This window comes from Strongylocentrotus purpuratus, unplaced genomic scaffold, assembly GCF_000002235.5.
Source record: "Strongylocentrotus purpuratus isolate Spur 01 unplaced genomic scaffold, Spur_5.0 spur5_scaffold_20, whole genome shotgun sequence".
Lineage (NCBI taxonomy): Eukaryota > Metazoa > Echinodermata > Echinoidea > Camarodonta > Strongylocentrotidae > Strongylocentrotus > Strongylocentrotus purpuratus.
The window spans coordinates 32,831,161-32,849,630 of record NW_022145606.1 but is presented as its reverse complement, the minus strand read 5'-3'; the positions used below and the strand labels follow the sequence as shown (position 1 = coordinate 32,849,630).

General features: G+C 38.3%; 1 protein-coding gene across 4 annotated transcripts in view; it reads left to right on the top strand.

The window, feature by feature from the left end:
- The first annotated feature begins 4,804 nt into the window (after nucleotides 1–4,804).
- Nucleotides 4,805–18,470, top strand: part of LOC763845 — a 53,993-nt gene continuing 40,327 nt past the window's right edge. For 2 of the 4 annotated variants that reach the window (XM_030993259.1, XM_011679346.2), the window contains exon 1: nucleotides 4,805–5,483. In XM_030993259.1, coding sequence (XP_030849119.1) covers nucleotides 5,244–5,483 — 240 coding nt within the window. In that variant the 5' untranslated portion in view covers nucleotides 4,805–5,243. The remainder of the gene's footprint in view (nucleotides 5,484–18,470) is intronic. The other 2 variants (XM_011679351.2, XM_011679347.2) reach the window with 1 other exon arrangement.

Sequence of the window (18,470 nt, the reverse complement as noted above, 5' to 3'; positions counted from 1 at the left end):
TTACAGGCATAATACATATATCTCATTCTATCAAAGGACTCATTGTAAAATAGTTTAATGTATGGGAACAAGAATGGATTGAAATAGTCGTATTTAACTAAAACCTGTAGATCTTTATTGTAAATCGGTTAGAAATTGAAATTATAATGATAATATTTTCGAATGTTTACCGTATAACAACCGCATGTTAGCAATATCATATCAAATATTTTTTTTATGTTTATATCATTATTATCATTATCATTGTTGCCATTATCAGTGTTGTTATTTTTATTGTCATTATTTAACATCATTATTATTTATCTTTCTTATTTTGTGTATTATCAATTTCATCATCATCATCCCCATTGCTGTTATTATCATTATCATGATTGTTATCTTGTATTATTTTTCCTATCATGGATTTATCCTATTATTTTACTTATTATTATTATTCTTACCATTATTATTAATATGATTATCTTAATTATTATCATCATTATTACTACAAAAATTAATTTTTGATATCGTCAAGAATAACATTATAATTACAGTTGTCATGATTTTTGTTGTTTCCTGTAATCAATTTTTTTTTTGGTTGTTGATTATGAAATATCAAACATTGTTAAAAGTACTGGTATCGATGTTTGACAATTTTGATGGTGATAAAATTGTCACTTTTACCTTTTTTCATCATCATCTTCATAAACGTCATTATTATTGTTATTATTATTATCATTATTATTATGATTGTTACCAATTGTATTATTCTTGTATTACTGATATTGTTAGTATCATTACTATTATTATCATCATCATTATAATCATCATCGTTGATGTTATCAGACTCATTGTGATTATTCTTCTAATATTCCTTTAGCTCGAAGACTTGTAATTACTTTAGAGGAAGTATCGACCACTCTGTATACTTTCTCATCACAACGCACCAGTTATTTGTTACAACCGCATACTGTAAAGCTAATCTTGGGCCCCGGTATTGGAATCGTTTGTCGAGAGAACATGGCTATAATTCATTCTGGATTGTTTATTCGCGGCAGCAGATTGATTGTTTGAACCAGTAAAGTAAAAACAAATTCACCAATACTTGCTGGAAATCATCTTCAATAAAAACCACAATTATCCAAAAATAGTGACCTGTGTTTAAAAATGAGCACAATGGCGTAGGTCATCTTACCTTGAATTCCTTATCTTGAGATGCTCATTACTCAGCCCTCATACATTTCTACCAAAATCGTTTGGCACATTTAATTTATTTGTAATCTTAAACATGTTTTGATTCTGTGAGAATACATTTTCTATCATTACCAGAACTCAACGTTTTCTTTAACTTAATCGACATACACCATCCACCCCCCCCCCCTACAAAAAAATGGAACGTAAATTACAAATTGTCTGAACTGTTCATTGATAAAATTACATGATTATTATTGTTATTGCTGGTTTTTATGTTTTTATCATCATTTTTATCATCGTCATTATCATGTCGTCATTTATATCATTATTATTATCATCATCATTTGCTATTATTGTAATCAGAAGTATAATTTTTATTATTATTATTTTTATTACTATTATTTTTTGTTATTATTATCATATTACTTTTATTCTTATTTTATTATTGTATTACTATTATTATCATCATTATTAGGACTGCTATAATTGTTTATTTACATTATTGTTATCATTATTTGTATTATTATTATTAAACATTATCTGTATCATCATCATCATCTTCATCATCATCATCATCATCATCATCATAATCATTGAAATTACCATTATTATTTGTTATTACCATTATTGTAAATTTCTTTCAATTTCAGCCTTGATTGAATTCATAGCTCATGTCACTAAAACCTTAATGAGATTCTATACAATTAAAAGAAATAAATCTATGGTTATTTCCGCTATATATTATCGTCATCAGTATTTATTTGTTTTAATTGTGTTATTATTTTTTAGTGGTTTTCATTACAGTTGTTGTTGTTGCTATCATGCATTTGTTATTACTCTTGATATCATTATTATCGCTGTTTTATGGTTTCCATTATGAATATCAATTACCATCTAGTTTTTTACTTGTATTATTGTTGTTATTTCATCATTATCGTAAAAATTAATACTATTTAATTAAGCGTTCGCTAGATGTAATTATTTTACAATATACGTGAGTGGTGTTGATACTACAAATTTTGACGCTCTTATTAATGTTCATATCGCAAAGCCTAGTAGGGATGTCTAATATATTTATTTTAATCTTTTTTTAAAAATAAATATGTGTTATTTACTGTTTGACGAATAGTTCATACCATATGAAATCTTAACTAAGAATGTTAACATGTTATCACGCTAATATCTTCCCAAGCTAGTTAAGAACACCCAGGATTATTTTTAAAAGTTGATTTGAAAACACCAACCGATTCCTGTCGGAAATAGGCCTACAATTAGTTGAATATCACGAATAAAAATAGAGTCAATCTCTTTCCGCTGAAGAGCTGCGTTTATATTTTCCCCCTCATTTTTGTCGTTTAACAATCGTGTTAATTTGTGTGTACAGACAGTAGGGGCATTAACTTGCTTACTTGCTGTAGGATGAAAGCCTGACACAATGGCCCACGCTATAGAGACTTGAGTGGGACTGCACTACTTGTAGCTACTTGCGCCCTCTATATAGCAAACAATGCCTATAAGCGGTACCCGTTGGTCCCCCATGACCCCCTTTTTCTTATGTTAATTTAGAGCTGATTTGATGAGATATCCACCTGTCAGTGACCAAGCTGGGAGGTATAATCCATGCTGACCAAATTATATAGTGCAGCCAACCAGGCTTTAAGTGTGAAAAACTGTATATTTGATGTATGTATATGTGTGTGAGTGTGTGTGTGTGGGGGGGGGGGGGGGGAGGGGGGTTAAAGAGAGATAGGTTTACATGTACTTTTCAGCAGTATTACTGCTTTTCCCCTTTCGTGGGGTATTTAAAAAAAACCGTGGGCTATTGGAAAATAAGCAAAGTTAAATAAGTATACAAATTTCTCAAATCTACGACATGAATCGGGCAAAAAATTGCTTGGTTATTAAATAGAGCGAGATAACAAAAGGCATTGCCCCGGGGAACGAAGACAATACCAAATATTGTACCCCCTGGAAATATATTATACGGAGCCCTTTTATAGTTGTTCTTCTAAAATCTATTTGACCCGATCAGTGATAAGCCTTTATTAGAAATATGAAAGAAAAAAGGTTGAATGCAAGTGAGAGCATCATATTCTTTGCTATTGTCACCGATTGTTAGGTGGGTTTCTAACGGACTATTTGAACTGTAGAGATATGCCGTTGCCAGGGAGAAGACATAAACAAATATGAAAATATCCATGAGAGAGAAAGAGAAAGAGAGAGAGAGAGAGAGAGAGAGAGAGAGAGAGAGTGGGTGGGGTTAGGAGAGAAAGGGATTAATCTTCATTTATTTCATATCATTAAAGATATATTTTAAAATATATAAAAGCATTTGTGTTGGTGCGTGTACGTGTATGAGCGAGTGGAGAAAGAGAGACTGTAAGATGAGTGAGAGAGAGAGAGAGAGAGAGAGAGAGACAGAGAGAGAGAGAGAGAGGGGGAGTGAGAGAGAGGGAGAGAGAGAGAGAGAGACAGGGGGATATAGCGAGTGAGTGAGAGAGATAGATAATCAGAGATCGATGGGAGGAAGAGAGAGAGAGAGAGAGAGAGAGAGAGAGAGAGAGCGAGAGACAGGGAGACGGAGAGACATGGAAAGCTGAGAGAGACGGGGGGGGGGGGGGGTGAGGAGAAAGTGAGAGAGACACATACAGAGACAGAAAGGCCTTTGTGAGAAAGTGAGATGGAGGGAGAGAGAGAGAGAGAGAGAGAGAGATTGGAGGTATATATATATATATATATACACATATATATATATAGAGAGAGAGACAGAGAGACAGAGAGAGAGAGAGAAAGGGGAAAACATAACAAAACCATCAATAAACATGACGTGGAAAGGGGGGGGGGTGTCAAAGAGTTTTATTTTTTTAATTTTTACGTTGTCTTCCCATCTATATCCATTTCCGTGGAATGAAATGATGATGAGATTGCGTAACCCGAACATATTTTCTATAGGATTACACCAGGGTATGTGAGTTAATGTCTCACCTCCCTGATTACACATAATGTCCTGAAATTGACTTTGAGTTGATTTCTCGAAAGTCTTAACATTCAATCTACACTGTACGTTTCCCATTCCGAATATAAACAAATTCTGACCTCTATTCACGAAATGGCTGTGCACTGCCCTTATTCTTCACGGATAAAGTTGAAATTTTACTCGGGAGTTTATTCACCAATCTCTATTACTCTTTCGATTGATCAAAAAACTTATGAGAACATGTAATATTTTTATTCCGTCAGTATTATAGTGGTCATGAAAAGACCTAACAAAAGACTATTCCAGCTTTGTTGGCAACAGTGGACTAGGGAGATATAAGAATGTTAAAGGAATACGATATGCCCATAATAAGGACAAACGATGCAGGCTTAAATGTCAACAATACACATTCGAGGTTAATAATCTGCCACGGAGCTCACTTTTAAATCCCTCTTCGCGACCAAAGAAGCCCCTCTCGAAGTAAATTATACCCCGCCTCTGTTACCCCTAATGTACTTATAACTCCGAACGGTTTATATGTTTCGCTGCTAATACCCGATTTTCTTTTGATCAGCACAACAAACCTTCGAGTGCTGTGTATACCATTCTGTTTACAATGCGCACACACTCGACCGTGTCAAACACCCTACTACACGTGCGAAGTAAGCGGGATATAAGCATATCGATTTATGTTGTCTCAAAGTGTCGGATCGCAGGTTTGTAGTCGATATAAGCTCAAGGTTCTAGGTCATTACATTAAACACGTCTAATTTCTAGCCAAAGTCGTCTACCTTTCTTGACTCTTGGCCTAAAGTACGACAATTTCAGTTGCTGTGCATTGCGTGGAATATATTTGGAGAGTCTGCGGAGTTTTGCAAAGTTCGTCGCTGCATGAATGAAAATCCGTGATTTTTTTTTCGAGATACGCTTATTATACACACAGGCACCAGTGTATGAGTGCTGGTGAACTAGTTCGGTTGCTGAAAGTTATAAAAAGCTTGTTACAGGTTTTCATGTAAGCAACAATTTGAACCACTTATCAACAGACTTTGCTTTGGATATTTAGAAATTTTGATGGAGTAATGGGTGCATTATGTCTGCGTTCGGCGGAATCTTGCAACAATACTCTGTGAACCTCGCCAGCAAGACTGGCAGTGTCGTCGGCTGCACCGTCCCGCTAGAGGTTTCGCCCCGCGACAGTATGGGCGACCCGCGCCCTAGCAACCGACTCCGTGGACCAGACGGTCACGTCAGATTTTATTCCGAATCTGCGGTGGAGTTTTACAGGCGGAATTCGTACAGTGAAAGATCGTCGTGGAGTTATGGCAGAAAGGTTTGTGAAATCAAGTTTTTGAGAACGTGTGATATGGTGTTAGTTTTGTAAGTGCGTGAAGTTTGTTGGGGTGGGTAAATAAAAACGCGCACGAACAACACGTGGTATAGATAGATCGGTGTCAAATCATGTGAAATTCATAACGAACAGCTAATACGTTTATTGTTTATAAAAAATAATAATATAGGACTCTATTGACATAATGGAAAAACTTTATTATTCATTTTGTTTATACACTAAACTAAGTGCATATATATGAGCAAAATAGTACGTGTTCCTAAAAGAACCTTTTTACACTCGGACTGTTTTTCATTTTTTCGGCCTTTTTTTTTTAAAAGACGACACAGACAAGCAATATTTAAACAAATCGATCCTTTCTTATTAACATTGAATTGAAACATAATGATCGACATGACATGTTGTAAAAACGCTTGAACTTCAGACCTAGCTACATGTCATTTGGGGTTTCTTTGAACCATCCCGTCAAATGAGATTCGGCATTTTGTTTAGAGAGAGAGAGAGAGAGAGAGAGAGGGGGGGGGGGGGTTGAGAGGGTCGTATTTCATTTTCTTGGACTTGAAATTAATTTAAAGTGTCATTGCCCTCGGCTAAATGTATTTTCACCAAGCACCCTAACAAACACCAGATCTGTGTGTTTCTACAAAACATGAGTATTATTCATCTTATAAACCTTTGTTTTTTAATTATGTTTGTTGCTAATCGAGAAAAATATAATCATGGTCACTTCGCGTGTTAAATTCGTGAGAGTTGCGAGAGACGTGCAAAACGATTCTGGAAAAAGTCTCTCATAGAAATTGATAGACAAAAGTGTGAAAGCAACAATGTTACAGGCTACACTGTAATATGATTGTGAATGTTCCCTCAAATTTACCGTTATCACATCGTCCATGACTCATTGCTTTAGAATTAAGATGTATACAAAGTTATCAAGCAGTATGAGTTCAATGAATTTGTAATGTTTTAAGAATATAGATCTGTCTTCAAACTCCGTTTGAATTGTTCTTTTGTTGGTGATCAATTCAGTTAAAGCTCCTCTATAAATATTTGGGACCCCCAACAATTTGATGGCGAAATTTCACTTATGGCAACAAAATATCTTGTCTGCCGATATAGAAAAAGGTATAAGCTTGGAAAAAGATGTCATTTAAGATACATTTCTGCAAGGATTTTCAAAACAAATGTGTTTAAAGTCAACTATGGATGAAAGAATACACAAATTAAGTTTCCTGCGTACAACAGAAAACCCAAATTGATATAATTATTAAATTGATTTTGCACGGAAAAATGCACCAATCAATATTGAACTGTTTCTCTCGAACACAACCACAATTATCTCAACTAACCACCAAGGGCATTGACAAAACCAAGCGCAATTGATTGTTTATAACTGTTCTATTATTTATGTATACAGTGGACACTTAATTAATTGTGCAAAACGTCCGGGCTATTAATGATACCGATACCAATACTACTACTAATAATACTGATAATAATTGATAATAATATTAATAATAATACAAATGAAAAGAAAAAGAAAAAGAAGAAGAAGAAGAAGAAGAAGAAGAAGAAGGAGAAGAACAAGAAGAAGAACAAGAAGAAAAACAAGAAGAACAAGAACAAAAATAACAAGAAAAAGAAAAAGAATAACAAGACCAAGAAGAAGAAGAAGAAGAAGAAGAAGAAGAAGAAGAAGAAGAAGAAGAAGAAGAGCAAGAAGAAGAACAACAAGAAGAACAACAAGAAGAACAGCAAGAAGAAGGAGCAGAAGAAGAAGAAGAAGAAGAAGAAGAAGAAGAAGAAGAAGAAGAAGAAGGAGAAGAAGAAGAAGAAGAAGAAGACAGAAGAAAAACGGTCCTCTCGAGTTTTTCCGATCTATGTGCCCACTTGAAATTAATCAAATAGTTACGATTAGGAATCAATCTTGTTTTACATTGGGAGGTACCATCGGGCATTGTCTTAGTTATCTTGTTCTTAATTATCAGTTCTTGTTCAAACATCCAACTTCTTAATCTTAACCCTCGAAACCTTTTCGCACCTACTTCAAGTTGGTATCGGTTATTATTCAATTACACACGTTCAGAATGTATAATGTGTATGTAGCAAGTGCCAGGCCGTCTATGTTATGTTATCAACTGAAATGTGATAAACCATAAACGCAAACGAGAATATCATATGTCAGCAAATAAAGACGAATGTGACTTTGACTTTATAAAGTGGCAGGTGGCAAGTGACTTGATAATAGAATTGCCCACTGTACCAAGTTTTTCATTATTTTGCTATCTCTGATTTAGCTTCAGTTTCATTTGTTTGAGAGAAAAATGAATACTGCAAAAATGTGGACAATGTAAATAGGTCGACCGAATACATATTGACTTACCAAAATAGCAATGGATATTGTGTATAATAATTATGTGCGGTTCTCTCGTATATTTTACGCTTCTAGACATAATGTAATGAGTTTGGTTTGAGGAAATTTTTGGGTAACTAAAGAACTTTGAGTGATACTGATAGAGAGACAATATTAAAACGGTGAAGAGAGAAAGAAAGGGGAAGGGGGGGGGGTAGATTCAAAGCTTGATACTTCTGCACACATGCTCCTGCTGTCATGTTCTATCTGCTCCATCTGTCTCCTTTCCACACCATCTCACTCAAACTCAATTTTCCTCACGTGGAAACTATATTCCCAGAACCGAGATATCAACTTTACAGTCGTTTTGTCGACGGTATAGTCTTTGACGTTTATTTAGTACATCTTACAAATCATTTTTTGTCGTGGTATTATAGATATTTTAATATCCAAATTACTATTCGTCCCTTGGTGAATATTCGAGGATTAAAAAAAGAAAGAAGGGATATTTGTTGAAAGCTTTCACCTGCGTGATTTGCATATATATGGATAAAAATCGCCTCTTGTTTGTTGATCGGATGATTTTTTTTTGGGAGTGATTTCGACGATGTGATAAAGTTTATATCTTCTCAGAAGTTATGTAAGTGATCAAACTTTACGACTCTTCAACTGTATAAATAAAGTTCTGAGAAGATCTACATGTACGTATATTTATCTCTCGAGAATAAATGATAATTTACCACAATCACTTCATGAAAAGGAGAAAAGAACATTATTCCGACTTCGGGGCTACAGTGTATTAGCGTGTAATAGTGGTGGCCCGCATACTATAGCGCAGTAATACACCGGGCTGTGTTTTCGAATGCAATATAGCGTATTCGCAGTAAATTAAAGAAAAATATATACTGATTTTATTTTAAAATGACTGATTTTGAGTCTTTTGAAATGCTCTGACAGAATTCCACAGCTCTCAGAATAACACGCTATAATTCGAGATGTCCCCCTGAATTATTCCAGCTGACACGGATGTTTGTCATGTCCCGATCAAATTTCGGGTATCTTCGCGTCCCACCCGATTCGGGGTCGTGATCCGAGATGTACACATAACCATGGCAACGCTGTAAACAATTTGCTCTCCGAAGATAATAAACGACCTTCGCGGTCATCAAGAATTGACCCCCATATCAACCGCGGGTACTTACTCGTTGTCATGTTCGGGCAACGCCAAAGGGCCAATGTGGGACTAACAAAAGATAATGATTGTGGTTTTAGCAGATAGACTGGTGCCCGCTGTAATGCGGCCTTCTTGTTTTAAGTAATCAATAAATAGACATACATTTGTTTAATTCATGTGCTTCTCAGAATGTGTTACTGTATACTGGCATATGAAAGGCATTGCCCTCTCCATAGATCATACGCATTACCTCATAATGACTAATTCTTGTTCTGTGTATTTGTATGTTTATATTTAAATGTACAATGTAGGCTTAAAGGCCCACTGCACTACTTGTAGCTACTTGCGCCCTCTATATAACAAACAATGCATAATCGGTGACCATTGGTCCCCCATGATCCTCTTTTTCTTATGTTAACTGAGAACTGAGTTGATGAGATAACCACCTGTCTAGTGACCTTGCAGGGTAGTCTAATCCCTCCTGTAAACTACGGCAGATAAGCTTTAATTTGTTCGAAGTCAAAGGTGTGTGTATACTATCATTATCATTCTGCTTAAACACATCGCCCCGAATCGTTTTCGATATTTAAATGTACAAGTCTGTTTTGCTAACTATTACTGTTGATTTTAAATTGCTTGAATTCAAATATTTGTCTCCTTGTTCATATTATTTTATGACCCCGCCCCCATAAATGGTCTTCAAATTCTTGCACGTCTCCTACATTGTATATAGACGTCATGAACGATATCGCACTTTGTTCGGTAGAATTTGTGTTTGTTATCGTAGGATGTTCCAGCCATTTCAACCATGTTTGTCCGTGTTGATTTACGATTCGTAGGAAAGTTTAGTTAAAAAAGTCTCTCGATCAATCATTCCCAGGCCCAGTCGTAACTAGGGCACGAGAATTAACAATACAAATTCGATGATAGTAAGACAAAAGTGTCACAAATATTCGAACCAATACATTTATGATTACAAAAATCACTTTGCAGTCATGCATATAGCGTTTCGTTGTTTACGCATTTTAAAGTCGGTATCTAGGGCCAGTGTCGAAGTTTCACCAAAAACGATTATCACAGGCATACATGTATATGCCTGGCTTGTTTTGTTTAGGTAGTTCGTATGGCCCATGAACAAGTAACATAAAGACAATTTCAAGGTCAATGCATCGAATACGACAAGTCAATGGATTTACCTTTTTGGTTTAATTACAGTAGAATAAACATGAAAGGTCGCCAAGGGCCCGTGTAATGGGGGAGTTTAGAGTGTCATTGGCCATTTAATAGCCACCCCCATGCATGCACTCCGTTGGGACTTTGGTCATAAAATGGAGTGAGAATTAACAATACCATGACAAGAAAAAAATACAATATCATGTCTGTTGGCACTGGTTGGCTTACTAAATGAAAGAGAGACAGAAAGAAAGAGAGAGAGATGGAAAGAGACAGACAGACATACAAAGACATACATGAGAGAAAGAGAGAGAGAGAGAGAGAGAGAGAGAGAGGGGGGGGGGGGGAGGGGGGGGGGGGCAAAGGCGGAGAGGCAAAATATCATAGTTTTAAAAAAGGCGTGTCAATGGGCTTAAATCACAACATGCAAATTATTATACATGTAGAAAATGTGTCCAAATTTCATGTTCCATTATTTCGTTGCAAAACAAAAAATGAAAAGATGTAGCCCCGCCCCCTTCCCGCGCGAGAATTGGTGATCAGTTATATTTGGACATCCGGTGATTTTTGTTGATACTTTTCAATCATGTCTGATCTAGGGGGTACTTTTTAATGTTCGTTTTAGCATATTTTGTTGAAGAAATTACTATAATAAAGAAGCCTGGGGATACTAAAATTAATCGAAATGATATTAATAGGGGCGGTTGTACATACGAGCAGGCCAGGAAACATTATCTTCAATTTGGATGTTATGATTAGTGAGGTTGTCAAATCTGCAACCCATGCAGCCAAGCCAGAGGGAATAACGCCCCATTACCCCGGGCAAGCTTTTCAGGTTGTCAAGAACAACCTTTATTTGCATAGTATGAATAAAATCTGAATATGATTGTAAACCGACCTGTTATATATCATATCTTCCTCGTTTGTTATGATTCACGACATTTTACATCGAGTCTTTGTGACATGAATAGATTACTGATGGATTAAGGTTGTGCTTTTGAATGCATGGGCAAACTTCTTTATTCGTAAAGACCTATTAAACGTTTTATGTAGATGATGTATAGTATTGTAGAGACTATAACGGATTAAGGTTGTGCCTCAATGCATGGGCAAATAACTACAATTCGCGAAGACCTTTTAGACGTTATGTACATGTACGTGTAGATGGAATACGGGCACCCATGGTCACGGCAGATTTAAAGGTAAAGACCAGTATTGGAAACGCCCCAATTTCAAACAATGAAATGGAAGCTCTCATTACCAATCATGGGAAAGAATATGTTTTGACTAATACATGATGATAACAAAATTTGCCGGGAAACCGCCTGCTAATTCATATATTTGGTAAATTTGTTTCTCTCATGGTCTGTGAGAGATATAGCGTAGTCCCATATACATCTTTCTGTGCATAGTGCTTGTAACTTTACGAAGAATGGGCCAAATTTCTTATCATTTTCATGATTCCAAAACCTTGCAGATGCTAGATGCTAGATGATCAACCTTTTCTGATCGATTCCACAACGTTTCTTTCACAATGCAATCGCATGACCATAACTCGTCTTTACCTTTAATAAGGGGCAGAGAGACCTTTCCCTCCTCTGAAAACTTATGTGGCGTACCGCGAGAAACCTGCTTGATTTTGTTTTCGCTCCAGCGAAGAAATGAACGAATATAACATTCAGTGGGAAAACTTCACGATGTTTGAAAATGATAACGATCCTGAGAAATCATCCCAATCAGTAAGCTCACGCGAAAACTACAACATAAACAGATTGTGTATCTACAATGTTTATCTGATTCTTGTTATCCTGAATAAATATATTTCAATGAAATAAATAACAATAAATAAGACCTCGAGCACAATAATTCTTCTTCTTTTTCACCGTCCTCTTCTCCGCCTTTCCCCTCCTCCGCCTTCTTCGCATTTTTCTTTCTTTGTTCTTCTTCTCCGTATTCTAAGTTATTTCCCTTCTTCTCCTTCTTCTCCTTATTTTTCTTCTTTTTCTTCTTCTTCTTCTTCTTCTTCTTCTTCTTCTTCTTCTTCTTCTTCTTCTCCTACTTCTCCTTCTTCTCCTTCTTCTCCCTCTTCTCCACCTTCTCTTTCTCCTTCTTCGTCTTCTTCTTCTTCTTCTTCTTGGGGAGCATCTGCCTTGATATTCCTGTCACTCCACCGATGGTAACAATGAGGACATTTTCTTAATCAAGTTAATTGTGACGTAACAAAGCACTGTAGGGGCAGTTACACTGTCATCCAAACACGCCAAAAAATGCCAAACCGGAGCCTGGCCGCGATGTTACCAAGGGCAACTACGCTTTACCGGCAGACATGCCAAGCCCCAAACATTCCAAAACGAAGTGTGATCTTTTGGCGTGTTTTGGCGTGTTTTGGCGTGTTAGTGCGGTATGGTATGTAATCCCGTAGGATTTTTTTGCCAAAATTGATTTTTTGGCTGTTTTGGCTTCAAAAGGGTCCGAATTGGCCAAAAATGATGGGGTTCAAATTTTGAGACCCCTCCTTCACTTCCTGGGGGGTCCATTTTGGGCGCCAAAATTGCATATATAAAGCGCAATAGGGAAATTTGGTGTCTTCCACCCTAATTCATATATTTTTTCGCCAATTTCACTGTGAAGTTGTCTGAGGTATATACGGATTCATTTTTAATGATATCGCGTCATAAAACTTTTTCACTTTGACCTTATGGGGGCGCAATTTGCGAAAAATTGTGAAAAACTGGGAAATATTTCCTAAAAAATGTGCCCTTCTTCTTTCTTTTGGGCTAGAATTTTGAAATAATAAGTGGAAATGGCATTATTGTGTGTTGTGTGTTATTATACAGTGTAATAATTGTGAATCCTATCACATGTCATTAACACTGTTATTGTAGGCTGTTAATATAAAAATCACAGTATTCTATCAAATGAATAACTTACTGAAACACCAGATGGCGCCAAATACCTTCAGATGATAATATAACAAAATTCTCAAATATCAACTTCTAGGCACTGTAATTGCATCAGTCAATCAGAAAGTTGACAAATTATATATGTAATATTTTTTTCAAATGCAAAATAATACGAAAATGTTGATATGGTCCCCCCGCCCCGGAGAAAAAAAACGACAGAAACAAGTTGAGCTATTTTGTTTCCAAATACTTGTAAATATGGCACAATCTTGATCTAAATCAAAGAATTATTTGGAAATATTTTCCAGTTATAAACAAAACATGAAATAAAATCGGGAAAGGGGTAACCACCTACTTCGTGGTAACCGTGACAACAGGAAAGTTAATCAGACTTCCAGTAAAAGTCAATCGCTGTCACTATATGGAGCATCCTCCCTTGTCCGGTTTTCACAGTCTCCACTATAGCATTTACAGAGAGGAGTGCAGGGCAAATCGTTGTTGGAGCAGCTACACCGTCCCTTGCATCCTGATTTGCAGCCACATTTGATGAGTTCAATTACTGCCCATGGTGCAGGGAGCGCAAGACACTTGACTGGAAGACATCCTTGATTATCTGAATACCATCCATTCTCTTCGATAGGAGGAAGCACTGGGTAGTTAGTCTTGTATGATTTATCTCTCATCGTGATGTAATTGGCACGGAGGATGTGAGGTAGTAATGCGGCACGAGTTGGAGGTAACATCTTACCTTCCAGGTTCTTTGATCGGAACAGTTCCCATCTGAGCGATGGTAGGGTTGTTGGACCTGATGAACAGTATACACAACATATAAAATGCTCTAGTGCCTTCACCTGTGTTGGAAGCTCTCCATTGCTAAGCTCAGTTGGAATGGAACCCTCACCCAGTTCTTTGAAGTAGATAATGGCAGGATCATCATCATCAAGCTTTAAGTAGGCATTGATCCATGTCTTCTTGGATATCCCAACAAACTTTCCTCCCCAGTCAGCACCAGAAAAATTATGAAATCCAAGGAGGCCTTGACATTTTTGATGTCCAATGACTTGAACCCGCTCCAGCACATCTATTTCTCGTTTCTTTGTACCCTTGCCTGTAGAAAATCGTAGAGAAGTGGGCACTGCATTGTTTCCACAAGATGCTAGATGAACTAAGAGAAGGAGGACATCAGTGTCAGGGGACCAGACAGTAATTTCATGCAAAGCACCACTAGCAGTAGAGGCAAGGACTTGATTAGGAATCAGGGTATCAGCCTCTTCATGTGTGTGCGCCTCTTCAAAATCATGTCCCTTGATGAAGGTATCATACACAACCTCTAGCTTGAAAGGGCTGTCCGTGTTCTGTGAAAAGTTATCAAGCAGCCCCTGACCTAACAGGCACGTCCGCTTTTTCTTGGTTGACGATGAAGATAGAAGCTCCTTGATGGACATTGTGAGCTTCATTTCTGGGTGTATCTCGTATTCTACTGATGTAGTTGCTCTCTTTTGTCGAGTCTTGTTCTTTAATGACTCTTCCATATATCGATCAAACACAACTCGACCTTCATCATAGCTAGCCATCATTCCTTCGATGCGCCTGTTGAATGCATTCTGCAGGTCTGACATCTTTTGCATGGCAGGTGTCTTTTTCATGCCTTGAAGTACACCCATGACATTATCAGCACCTTGACAGGAAGATCATGCATGAGGTTAGGTTGTTGGGCTGCTCCAGAAGGAACCTGCGTTATCTCATGTTCTACGGTAACCGGAACCTCTTCCTGCATCATTTCAACCTGTGGGGAAGTTGAATGATTATCCTCCACGACATCAGGCTGTTTTACAGCATCGGGAGGTTCTGCCTTTGCATCTTCAACTGCATGCATCAGACTTGCTTTGTCTGTTGGGATGTACGAAGAACCATCGACAGCACATAGTGAACGGGGAACCACTGACATTTCATATTCACCTATTGTTTCCGCAAGTTTAGGATCTAAGCTTGGGCGGCTGCCTTGGATGATAAGGAATCTTCCCAGCAATTCACGTTCCTCCCGCAACTTGATGACCTTGTCTCCAACACGCACTTTCATTTTCTCCATCCAGTTCGAAAAGGATTTCAGCTTCAGTTTCTTCATTTTGTCCCACACCGAGAGGGTTGATGATGAAAGCAAACGATCAGATACAAACTCCTCAAAGCGCTTCTGGCCCTTTTATGCAAATTGGAGAATGTCACTTTTCGCCTCATTTGACACAAGTGCCGATGAAACCAGACTCTTCAATTGTTTCTTCTCCTTGAAAGGATTGACTCCGCAGTGCAGCTCGATTAGGTGGCGTAGTTTCAGAGCATTCTTCTTTGACCTCACTGCAATGTCTCCTGAGAGCTGATGATGCTCCTTCCTCACCGAAGCTCCAGTAGCTTTTGGGAAGTCATTGAAGTAGTGATTTACCAGAGCAACATGGTGAGGTGTGGTAGTGATTAGTCGGTCCAGAGCGGCTTCATTTCTTGTGAGTCCAACCATCTCTGGGTCACGTCCATGAAGTTTTTCTTTGAGAGAATTGCACTGGATGCGAATTGGACCCTTGGGAAGATCCGATAGTATGGCATCAAAACGAAACATCATGATTGCAAGGCTTGCAGTAATGTGGAATTCAAGGCCACGCTTATAAGCTTTACCACCAAAGATCCTGCGAAGAGATGCTGAGGTGTACGCACCACATTCGATAGCACATGTGTCAAGACCGCTACCGTCGATGGTTTTGCCAAGGGCATCTAAGGCAGCGAAAGCAATGTGGAGAGCTCCCGCTCTTAAGATCCAGTTGGCGTTTCCCACCGACTGCTGAATCTTCAACGCTCGGGAGTAAAGATCGAGATCTAGTGTTATCAATGTCTTTCTGTGAGGGCCAACAACAGTCGCGGATATTCCCTGGGATAATCGAAGAACAGTATAGAGGGTCCCATAATCAGTTGGCGATGTCTTGAATAATGGGGCAACCACCGCTGTGTTTGTAGGCGTGCTAGCGGGAGAGGATTGAGACAACAATAAGGACCTAGTTGCAGCCCATGTTGGAAGAACATCATTCTTTGCTAGTTTATCTGATTTCTTCACCTGCTTTTTGATGATCACGACAGAGTCTGTTTCCTCTCTGTCCTTTGAAGACCCAGCTTCCCCCTTGTTGCTAGAAGGCTCAGTTTCCTCATCATTTGTAGACTCTGCGTCACTTGGCATCTCTTCACTGCGCTGGGTTTCTTCATCGTGCAGCTGAGGTTCAGTTTGGATGATTTCTCTGTTGTCATCTGCTGTAAGGTAGTTCACAAGAGCCCAGGTATGAGTGAATTCTTGAGAAATGAGATTGTGTTTCCTCTTCTTGTAGGCCTGAAATCTCAGTGGGCTAGTTCTGATGACTGGCTCTGGAAGCACATACATCTCAAATGCTAGAAGGTCTTGCGAAGAAAGTTTCTCGGGTATGACAAGTGGTTGATTCACTGGCTCTCCATCTACAGCCTGTTGGTTGATTACAACCACTGTCCCGTGAAAGGTTCCTTGCCCTGTAGGTGTGTCTTCCAAGAGATCAATGTTGTCAATGGCAAACCAGATGTTCACACCCTTGACAAAATCAGGAAGACAAAACCCCCAGCATCCTTCATTCGTTGAAGAACTGACTGCTCAACTCTCTCTTCTAGATCAAGTATCTTGTGAAAGTCACTTCCAACGTAGACTTCTGAAAGGTTTTAAACAAGGTTCTTGTCACGAACTCGAGAGTTTTCCCCAATTTCCTCATAATATTCCAGAATTACAACGCACATGGCTTATAAAGATCATGGCCTTCTAATTGTTTTATAAGGTCATTGGTGCGTGCGAAAGTGTACGAATCAGTAATAATAAATTTTATATCACCAAAATCGTCTGCTTTTCAACTTTGCTGCTCCCCATTGGTAATTCTTTTTATTTAATACACACTCTTACAGAGCACACCATCCACACAAAACCCAAGAGAGGGATACTGCTCCTTTGTTAATGACCGAAAAAGCTTGAGCACATCACAAATTTTAAAATCTAGATTTGCCATTGGCTATATGTTTATGCTTACCTTGGAAAATCTGGCAATATACTGCAAAATAGGGGTCTTTATTCTGTCAAACTTGCGAAGACCAAGGAACAAAACAACTTTTACCACAGAAGAGCTGGAAACAGTGATCACAGAGCAGCATAATTATGTAGGAATGTGTGCGCGCTGTGTGCGCGCGAGTGCACTTGCCTGTGAATGTTTGGGTGTGGGTGTGTATGTGCGTGTGGGAGGAAGGGTGTGTGTGTGTGCATGAACGTGCGTGTGTGTGTGTGGGGAGGTTGATGGGAATTAATACATGAAGGTTGTCTGTAGTCTCTGTTGTCTCTTTGTGTTTAGAAATGGGCTAGTAAATAATGGTAATAAAAATTACTACACCTTAAAACAGCTGGCCGAACAATGACAAAGGTACGCAATTTGGGCTGACGGGGGTGGGGTAGGGATGGGGATGGGTTGGTTAGAGGGTTTATCCAACTAAAAGTCTTCAAATTACCTTTCTCGCTGTTGAGGGATAATCATAGTTCTAGAAAACAACTCAAGTTTTGTGAAACCAGTCATTAGATGAATGACAAACCCAATTTTAGGGGGTCTCATGATAGGAAACTACCCCCCCCCCCCCCAGAGAGGGGTTGAGGGTCGGGAAAATTTGAACCCCATCAATTTCTGATAGCTTAGACCCCAATCAATCCAAAAATGCCAAAAAATCAATTTTGGCACAAAAGTCCTACGGGAGCTGTTTCAGTGACATACCGTACCACACTATGTTTGGCAAGTATAACCGCTCGCAGTTGTAACATCGCGATGTTAGGCACGTGACTTCCGGCACTTCCGGATTGTTACCCGCGCTCTTTTAAACCACGTTCTTCCCGTGTGATATTTATAGCATTTCCATCGTCGCGCGTGTTATCCGTTCATTCAGCTCCGTTTGTTCCAATTCCGTTAACTCATCCTTTATTCAATCTTCGTTATTCCCGTCTGGCCATATCTGTCTAGTAGTAGTATTTGAGTGTTTTGTTAGATTAATTAATATCACCATGGAAGTGAACAATTCCCATTGGACTGAGGTTGGTGAGCTCTTGCTGTCGCCTCATAAAGTACCTAAAAAAACGAGCACGACGATCACTTTCCCTACGACGTCGGCGAATTCTCATAATTCCAATTAACAACGATGATTTTCTTAACCTTCCCATATCGTTTTTACTACTAGATTTCGATTGAATTTGGGAAAACTGAATCAGCAGCCGTAGTCCGTACTTCGTAACTTATCCACTCTTGCCTCAAATAACATACCGTGCTTTCCAAAAGTGGGCCAGA